The 9,958-nt window shown below is 30.3% G+C and overlaps 2 protein-coding genes across 6 annotated transcripts; one reads left to right on the plus strand and one right to left on the minus strand.

The window, feature by feature from the left end:
* The first annotated feature begins 157 nt into the window (after positions 1–157).
* Positions 158–4,440, plus strand: LOC126869744 (spermine synthase). Of its 5 annotated transcripts, none has more exons than XM_050626667.1 (9): positions 158–306; positions 916–1,024; positions 1,247–1,539; positions 1,934–2,045; positions 3,148–3,270; positions 3,357–3,511; positions 3,598–3,702; positions 3,771–3,962; positions 4,050–4,440. In XM_050626667.1, the coding sequence occupies exons 3-9, from the start codon at positions 1,258–1,260 to the stop codon at positions 4,194–4,196; spliced, it is 1,116 nt and encodes a 371-aa protein (XP_050482624.1). In that variant the 5' UTR covers positions 158–306; positions 916–1,024; positions 1,247–1,257; the 3' UTR covers positions 4,197–4,440. The 5 variants fall into 5 exon arrangements, with proteins under 5 accessions (XP_050482624.1, XP_050482626.1, XP_050482622.1 ...); XM_050626669.1 differs by having other exon boundaries at positions 3,598–3,687; XM_050626665.1 differs by lacking the exon at positions 1,934–2,045 and adding an exon at positions 2,332–2,443.
* A 2,360-nt stretch (positions 4,441–6,800) lies between these two features.
* On the minus strand, positions 6,801–9,328 carry LOC126869750 (uncharacterized). Its single transcript, XM_050626686.1, has 2 exons — positions 9,091–9,328; positions 6,801–8,758 (listed from the first exon to the last, which is right to left on the minus strand). The coding sequence occupies exons 1-2, from the start codon at positions 9,190–9,192 to the stop codon at positions 8,000–8,002; spliced, it is 861 nt and encodes a 286-aa protein (XP_050482643.1). The 5' UTR covers positions 9,193–9,328; the 3' UTR covers positions 6,801–7,999.
* Positions 9,329–9,958: the final 630 nt, after the last annotated feature.

A 9,958-nucleotide genomic window follows, 5' to 3' on the forward strand; every position in this document is an offset into this window, starting at 1 on the left:
AATTCTCTAAATTGCAGAGTGAGGGAAAACCATTGATTTGTTTCAGGATCTGTATTTCTATAACTGTAACACATAATTTTATAAAATATTAGATTTATACTAAAAATATTGCAAATGTTTTAATACCATCTCAGCTTTTCGTTAAATTATATTATAAATTTCAATGTGCAGATTTGAAACGGTGTAAAAGTTTATCTACATAAACAATTGGTAGCACTGATTGGAACACAGTGTAATATAACGACCTGTATTGCAAAAGCATTTTTATCGTATAAATTACTGGTCTTGTGATTGAGAGTTATTATTGTAAGTGTAATTTGTGAGTATAATTCCTGTTTTGATTAATGGTATTATCTAATCATGTGATGTACACTTTTAAATACCTATATATAAATATATAAAAACTAATGAGTTTCATTTAAGAAGTATTATTTTTTACAAATAAATTTTAGAGTAATGGCATGAGTTCTATTAATTATATTTCTGTGTCATTATATATATAATTTTACCCTTAGGTTACTTGACCATGTAATTTTATATATATTAAGTATTTTCACATAATTTTTGCAGCTTACATTCATTTAATTATTAATATGAATATAAGATGTAAAAATTAATTTATATAATGTTTGCTTATTAATATTAAAAAGTTAATATTAACTCTTTGTTGTTGTAAGGAAGTTTTAGATGCAATTACAAAATTTTTATTTCAACAAAAAATGATTTGAAATATAATTTTAATGATTTTAATATTATAACAATTGAAACTTATTTAAAAAAAAATTGGCCTACTTATATATTGTTAACGAAGTTAATCATTTCATTACTTATAATTGAACTATTGGTTTAAGGCAATTTAACTTATTTTCTACTATGCGTGATGTAGTATAACCTTAAAACTTCTCTATTTTCCAGGAGGAATTTAAAATATTTTCTACAAGTTCTTTTATGTTTATTCAATTTAAGGATTTGTACAGGAATTGTGATTTTCTTCATTTTACAGTCATTTTATATTAATATACAGGTATTAAAAAATCTTTTTCTAATATTTGGTATTAATTAAGTTTGTTGTGTATTAAAAGAGATAAAAGTATATTCTATGATAAATACTAAGTTACAGAATATCTCATTTTAATTTAATATTTTATTTATGTAGCTTTCTTGAATAAATTTTATATTAAATTATGTGTAATATTCAATTAATAACTATTAATAAATAAATAATAAGCAATAAAAATGATTTTAGGTTTTTATACAATGGTTGCCCACACTGTGCTTCTTGACTTTACAGTACCATCAAATGTAATAGTAGATGTGGAGAAACGATCCAATCTAAAAATAGCAATTGCTAATGTCCTTCAAGAACATTTTAATAGTCTGAAGCCATTAACTGAATCAAGCATTGATGGAAGCTTTTTAGTTTTATATACAGGTCCCAAAGGTAGTCTAATTACAGTTCGAGGATATACTGAAGGCTTAATCACTGTTAACATTGAATATTATAAGAGAGATGAAGAAGAAGCACTTTTGGATTTTGAGGTACAGTCCTTTATATTAATTATAGTAATTGTTTTGCAATACATAGTTGCAAATTTCATAATATTTAATTGCCTCTCATGAATATCAAGTACAAAATCAGCTTTTGTATCTCTCAAACATGGGGTCATTACAAGGTACATCTTGTTACATATGATATATCATAATAATGACTGTGCTAAAGATGTCCTCAAAAAGATTTGTTCAATATGAAAAACGTGAAGATTTTTGCATTCGTTAAACCGTGATTTTTCGTTTGCCGATTTTTGCCGCTGAACGCTAAAATTGCAAGATAAACGTATTGTAAAATCATCTCGTTTGACGAATAGTATTATAGAAATAAGTAAAAATTTTACTATATGCGGAAGAAACACGCATAACAAAGAAGACCTTGTAGCAGTGGCGATACCTGGAAGCGGACGTTGCGATGGCTCTGAACAGCCAACGCAGTAAGCGCCTGCCACCAGTAAGGCGAGGAACCATATATGACCTCTATCTGACACTATCAGGTAGAAACCACTCCCCAATTAGTTCCTATTAGTTTATCTATAGCACTTTAAAAATGTGCGAATCGTTTCCGTTGCACTCTAAAGACAACAGCTTCGGTCGATTACTTTTTTTCCGGTCAACGTGTATTTTCCTCCCGCCCCACCCCCTCGGTATTACTTTTTAGTTTTTCCGCAAAGGGAAAATGACTTGATTCATACGTAAAAAAAGAGAGTTGTTACGATTGGTGTAACAAGATAGTTTCTGTTTTTTTTTATTCGTCGGTTCGCTTGTCGCGGCCACCTTTAGTTGGCCAGAGAATTGGAGACGGCGTTGCAGGCGGCAGTAGCCTCTACGCGTTCGCACTCGCTTACACCGATTAAACGCGGCGGACCTTTTGAGAGATACTTTCCTACCGCCGGTGAGTTTTTTATTTATTATTCTGTTTACGGTATAAGCGGAGCATTTTATCCGCAAGATTTTTCATTTCATCATGCGTCGTTAACGAAAAATGCTTTCGATTCATTTCCTCGGTTCTGTGTAATTTACTTTCCTATACTAATCATTCTTTTCATTATTCATCGTGCGGAAGTAATATCGATTACTTAATTGTTATTCATTTATTACCAACAAGTATTTTCATTTCTATATACATCTTTTATTTCCTTTCTTCAATAAAAAACACATTTAAACTATTTTATCTTTGGTTGATCAGTTTCTTTGTTACAGTTTATATCTAAACATAATGAGTTGTTTAAAAAAAGACAGCAAATATCAAAAATCAATTTTGTGATCTTAAATGATTTTAACAGCTATAATTTTGTGGGACTTTATATTTTTATAAATATGTTAAGTAAACAGTATTCTTTATTTCTTCAATTTACATGCTATATCAAATATACATGAGACTAATAAACATAAATAATATGATAAATTTAGTAATCCACATGTGACACTCCTAAATCTTCAATATTTTCATTCTTTTTAATTTTAGTTTTGATATAAGAATCTTTGTTCTACGAGATTTATGCTTTGCATTGCATGCATCTATTAAATGCTTTCTTATGCAATTACTTATATTCTGTAAGTTTTCAGTATGGTAATAAAATTATTTCCTTTTTTAAGATGACAGACTACTTGAATATGACATTGACAAACTGGTTTTTGAAGCACGTTCTCCCTATCAAAAAGTACAAATTGTTCATTCAAAATCACTGGGAAATCTATTGGTTCTTGATGAATTACAAAGTAAGAGCAAATCCTATATTTTCAAAGCAATTTGAAATTATATTTAAAGTCAGAACATTCTTAAAATTAAATCTCGCAATTTTTAGATATATCTGAAGCAGATCTGATATATACAGAAACTTTGATGCAACGTGGTAAAGAAAATTACACAGGGAAAGAAATAGTTATTTTAGGAGGAGGAGATGGTGGTTTACTTTGGGAATTGCTTAAGGAGAAACCAAAATTCGTAACCATGTTAGAGGTATGACAGACTAAAATTGCAGAAGTTGTATTATTACATGTATTAGTAAATTGCTTTACCAAATAGAATTAATTTTCTTTTATTAGATTGATGATGTTGTAATAAAAGCCTGCAGTCAACACATGAGAAGCATATGTGGAAACTGTTTGGATAAAAGAAAGGGAGAAAATTATGAGGTAAATTTTATAAAGGCAAGATTCATTTCTTCAGCTACAAGTAAAATTACTAGAATTTTTTATGGAAGATTGAAAACTTGTAGATTATTGTTGGAGATTGTGTAAAAACTCTAGCACACATGATTGAGGAAGGCCGACAATTTGATTACGTTTTCGGTGATCTCACAGACATACCAATTAGCCCAACCCCACATGGGGATGCATGGGATTTTATTAGACTAATCTTAAACTCTTCAATGAAAGTTCTAAAGTCTACAGGAAAATTTATGACTCATGTACGTATAAACATGTTAAATAATTTACATTTCTGCAATAAAAATCAACACTTATCTATATAAGTAATCTTCTATTTTATTCTTTAGGGAAATGGAGCATCTTGTCCAGAATCACTAGAAATGTATGAACAAGTTCTTTCACAGCTCTGTGTACCCATAGCTTTTACCAAAGATAGTGCTTTTGTACCCTCTTTCTTCGAAGATTGGGTCTTCTATCAAGTATCGTTAAAATGATGGATTAAACCTATTGTATTGAGGTTTCAAGTGAGGTATTTTTACAATCCATTTTCTCTCTTATGACCCAAATTCGACCCTAGTCGCAAATCTTCTGTTAACAAATCGGTTCCTGGAAGAGATGATCCTGATGCTGGACATGAAATCCCAATTAACACTACTACGCTGGCGTCTGTACATACAAAAGGTGGTGGTTATCTGTATTTATTTGTTTGTTTAGTAATTAATAAACTATACAACGGTGCTCAATTATTTTTTCTACTAACTGTCAATAATCAAACTAAATTACCCAATAGTTTATTACAAACAAATTCAAAAGCAATACAAACACATTACTGTACAAATAACTTTAATAAAACAGAGATGAAATTACATGAAATTTTAATGACACATATATAAACATACTTTTTATTAACACGTCTTGAATGTTTTTAAAATTCTAAGGTTGTATTTATTGATATGTACTAAGTAAATAATATTTTGTAGATGTACATAAAAACACGAAATACTGCATGAGGTATAATATGCATCAGTAATAAAAAGTTAAGGAATATACATAGAGCTACCATCTAGCTAGAAAACTGATTTTATTTTATATTAATTATTTTTAAACTAAAAATATCATGTTATGTTCTGCAAAATTTTTAATAAAAACATAATTATATATATAATAAATTAATAAAATATTTAATAATAATATTTAATTTTAATATTTGGTAGATAGAGATATAAATTATAACTATAAATATTGATTATAAGTTGATAAATAGTATTAATCTAAAAAATTATTTTCTTATTAATGTTACATTAATAACATACCCACATATTTGACATTATTTTAATATCACTATTTATGTATGTTATGTATGTAAAATAATATTAAAATATTCCTTTGCTTCCTTTATTAATGATAAAATTATAATTAATAATTAAAAATATTTATAACTAGTAGCCCCTCAATATTAATGAAAGTACGAACTTATTTACTAATAGTATTACTGATCTTTAGCTACCAAAGAGAACATCTTGTAATTAATTATTATCCAACTTACTAGCCGAAACATTCAAATCATTATCTAACAAAAATTTTGACAACCGGGAATCCCCATCTGTTTCACTCTCACATATTACATCCACATGACCATTCTCTCCTAAAACCGTCCATAATAAATGAACAGTCTTGTCATACCTACATCCATCCGAGTACGCCTCAGTCACAAAAGCCTTACCATCAATCACACCATGAACACACATATTACATTTAAACACACGAGAATACACACGCAAGCAATTAGTTTTCCCTGAACCACTATCAGACCTATCGAACACATTTATAAACGGCATTTCCGATTTTTCTTCTTCCGTGCACGAATCTCATAATTTCCTTCTCACATCCAAAGCAATTAACCCAAAGAAATATCCTAATGACCAAAACAAACAATGTCCATCACCAGGCATCTTCAACACAGCACTCGTAAAAGCTTCCTTCCGCGCATTCGCTAATTCTTTAGAGCTGACATACGATCTAGTTGCTACAACCTTATGAAAATTATACACACTTTCTTTCCGCTTCTTCTTCGACATCACCAATTCCACATCAGCGACCTCATCACCTTCGTACCTCTCTACACGAGGCATTAAATTAACATTCTTTTCCACTTCCAAGCGCAAATCCTTCTCTTTAATAACATTTTCATCTTCCTTACTCATGTACTTACAATAGTGTATAATAGCGTATAATTAACAATAATGTCGAGAAAACCCTCACGCATTTGCACATCGACAGTGTCAGTATTTACACTATTCACTATCTCACTCTCAGTTTCATATCTTCCCTCTACAGTAACAAACTCTTCTATCTCAATACATTTGATGCTCTCAAAAAATTCTGCATCTAAAGAAGACCGAGCCCTAGTCTGAGACAAACAATCTACCATCTGGTTCCAACACTCCTTAAACGCATCCAAAACAGAGATACACATAAACATACGCGCCAAACATCGCATAACATCTGAAAAACCAATCCTTCGTAAGACACGCTTCTCCTTCTCATCACTCACAAACCGTTCAATCTTTTTTCCAATCGCGTATCTCTCCCTATACGCAATACAATACACTGCTACAATCACATCCATCAAATCGGTTGAAGGTACCCTATTCAGAGTACGAATATCATTTCCATTAATAGTCATTCGAGTGTTAAAGGTTAACGCGTCTGAAAAAATTTCATTTAAATTAAAACCAGAACGTAAACAATTACCATATAACAAATCAAAAAACTTATTATCAATTTCAATATATTTCCGAGTAAAACTAACAACAGGATTCTCACGAGTTTTAAATTTACTTTCTGCAAAAAAGGAATCAGAATAATCCCAGGTCGCGATAACCGTGACATTCGAATTTCCAGACCAATAATCGAAATGCGTGCTTAATTGTTTCGTCATAGGTGGAACACTGCAGTATGTAAATTTAATAGATATATTACCGCATCGTATATTTTTCCTCTCAATAAAATAAACACGACCCTTCGGCGTCACGACCACCTGCTCCGTTAAGATACGCATATAATCATCCAAACTATGAGAGTAATTCAATGAAGGATCATTTACAAAAGAAAAATATATTCTACCATTCTTCTTCACAAAATGTATACGTTGTTCAGTTATAACACCATGTTGTTTATAAAAAATCTGTACATCGAAGTTAACCACACTCCAAAAAATTTCAATCCTATGCGAATCAAAAGCCTTGGCTAAATCATCAAATTTAATATCGTACTGAGAATGAATCGCCATACCATACGCGGCCTTTACATTACAATCCTGGGCTAATTTCATACATCGCCGCTGGAAACTAGAAGGTCGCACATAATCTCGAAAGGTTTTCTCACCGATCTTCCCTTCTCGTAACATAGCACGCATGATCGCGACTCGCTCAGTTTCACGCGCAGAACCACGCACGTCAACACACGGAACACAACAATGGATGTTAAATCGGTCCTTCTTAACATGACGCACGTAATTAGCGCCAATGTCAACAATATATGCCTCATCACCACGAAGAGTACCTTTTACACAGCTGTTATAATGTAGACTGCGCAATACCTCTTCCTCACTGCAAACACACGAAGCAGCGGACATAGCATGAGGATGGTTTACTTTGCCAGTCACTACAACGTCTAATTCGGGAAACGCTCGTTGCAGAGCGGCAATATCCTGCTGTAACATAGCATAGTCTACCACAAACCTTTCTTTTCTCTCACCTAACTTATGCTCAACCAGGTGATTAACTGGATTATGATTAACTGGAATCGCTTGATCATCGTTATCCCCTAAACCGCAGATTCGCGCGCTCGAGAACATCACAGATCTTATAGCGTCACTCAGCAAAACCGGCTCACCACACGAGCTCACATGGTATAAACCTGCATGACACAGAGCAGGGAAGGAATATAACAATCCCACGGCGCTGTAGCGTACAAGTACCCAAATACTCGCCTAATATATGGATAACGACCAAAACGACATTTGATTATACTTAAATCATATGTCAATTCGCCTGTCGCTTCGTTAATCAAGGAAAAAATCCTCAAATAACTGTGACCTGACGTATATAGAGCACTCGCCGTAGTGGACATTGCTATAACGAATGAATTATTCTGAGATTCAAGGTGAAATACAAAGTAATCAAGTATAGTAAAAAATTGTTCCCAATTTGAGATTTTCTACTTTATGAAAAATTAAAGATAAATATATTGTGAAAACAATACACTGAACAAGTTGCTTAGCTAAATGCAATTTTCATGTTTCTAAGTGGAACTTTGCACAAACATAAGCATCTGATATTTCAGGTAACTTTTCCACTTCATGAATAGTTGGTTCTATTTCTGTCTTTAGAAGTATTTCATCCAACCACTGTTGAACTTGCTCTGTGTGTCTATGAGAATTATGTTGTTCTTCTATGATATTACTCCTTGAATTCCTATAATTTTTTGCAATTTCCTGGTCATTGGTATCTTCAGTAGTCTGAAGATTGAAGTCATTTTTATTTGATTCTGTATCTATCTTTGAAGAATGATTAACACTTTTTTCAGAATCCTTTTCTTGAAAATCAGAAATATGACTGGAATTTCCTGATAAATTTATTATATTAGACGATTTCACTTCAGTAGAACCATCATCTATGTCTTCATCTTCTGTCATACAAGAAAATTCAGTTTTTGTATTAGAAGGAATAACTTCTGTATTCTTGATAGATTTATCAAAGCAGACATAATCTTTATTTATATCTTGATATTCTTCTATTTTATATGGTTCTAGATCAGTTACAGCTGTTGTATTAGATCCTATGAGCTCTATTCTTCCAAATTGTTTAATTTGTTCTTCCAATGCATGTCTGTCATTTAATATTGCTATAGATGGAGGAAGAATTTCCTGACTGGATAAAGCCAAAGATATTTGTTGCCTATAAATTGCTTCTGATTGTCGTAGAAGTTGCTTTTCTCTAGCATACATTGTTTGTGCCAATTGAGCAAAACATATTTTTACTTCCTCTTGGACCTCAAAATTAATTGCATTATTTTAATTACGACACCTATCATGTAACACCAACTAACTAACAAAATGTAAAATATTTACAAAATAAGATGTAACTCTATATAAATATCATTGTTTTTAAAGAGATAAAACATTTGTATATACATAAATGAGGAATGAAGCTAAAAATAAGAAAAAAGAAAAAAATAAAATTATGAATGAATTAATAAAATACACTCTATCAAATAATTGAATTATATGCAATAATTTAAATAGTAACAGTTCAGAGGTCATAACCTCAAAATAGTAATTATATAAATATAATTATCAAATGAAATATATGCAGAAAAAATTACCTGAAGAAATTGTTTCTCCAAAAATGTTCTTTTGTTAGCTATTAATCTTATTCTGTCAAGATGATTGTCATTGTCAGTATTTTCTTCATTTTTTTCTATCATGTTATTTATTTATTTATTGTATTTACTAAATAATTTTACAACGTAACTTTATTAGCAACGCCACAAACAATTGATGTTATTGAACAGTTAGTTAATTTTTTAGTAAAAACATCACTTCAATACACTCCTAAAAACTACTTACAAGGAATTCCACTTCTAATTACTTTGCACTTGTTAGATCAGCTGCGCTGCCATCTTGATATTTGAAAGAATCTTATTTTTCTTTAACGGAAGTAAAGTGTTAAAAATGACAATTATTATATTTTATAGTTATAAATATTTTTAAAAGTACACCACTGAAAATTAATAAAAGAAGGTATATAACAATGAAACATAAGGAAACTTCGTATACTACTATACATATATCCTTACTATACTTTATATATTTCATGGCTTTTTCATTTGCATGGAAGCGTACATATATAATTATATATTTCATAAAATAAATATATAGTATAATTTTTATATTGTTAAAAATAACAACATATAAAAGTTATAGATATTTATATATATTATACTAACAAAAACTAAATAACTTTTTAATAATTAACTTTATTTACCAAAAATGTTACCATACAGATTCTTTTTCTTAATTTTTCTTTCTTCATATGAATGAAATTCTTATTTAGCATGTTACATTTTCTAAGAGAGAAACATGCGTAACATATATAACTACAATAGATACTATTAAAATAACTAGTTATAATAATTTTCAACTAAATATACCGTGAATTTTGCCAAAACGATTTTTAAATAATTTTCGACT

Source organism: Bombus huntii, chromosome 9, assembly GCF_024542735.1.
Source record: "Bombus huntii isolate Logan2020A chromosome 9, iyBomHunt1.1, whole genome shotgun sequence".
Taxonomy (NCBI): Eukaryota; Metazoa; Arthropoda; class Insecta; order Hymenoptera; family Apidae; genus Bombus; species Bombus huntii.

Bases quoted from the DNA above. Each gene is read 5' to 3' on its own strand.
- LOC126869744 (XM_050626667.1), top strand. From the start codon at position 1,258: ATGGTTGCCCACACTGTGCTTCTTGACTTTACAGTACCATCAAATGTA. The intron at 3,271-3,356 runs GTAAGAGCAAAT...CGCAATTTTTAG, and splicing joins GGTTCTTGATGAATTACAAA to ATATATCTGAAGCAGATCTG. The intron at 3,512-3,597 runs GTATGACAGACT...TTCTTTTATTAG, and splicing joins AATTCGTAACCATGTTAGAG to ATTGATGATGTTGTAATAAA.
- LOC126869750 (XM_050626686.1), bottom strand. From the start codon at position 9,192: ATGATAGAAAAAAATGAAGAAAATACTGACAATGACAATCATCTTGAC. The intron at 8,759-9,090 runs GTAATTTTTTCT...ATTAATTTTGAG, and splicing joins TGGAGAAACAATTTCTTCAG to GTCCAAGAGGAAGTAAAAAT.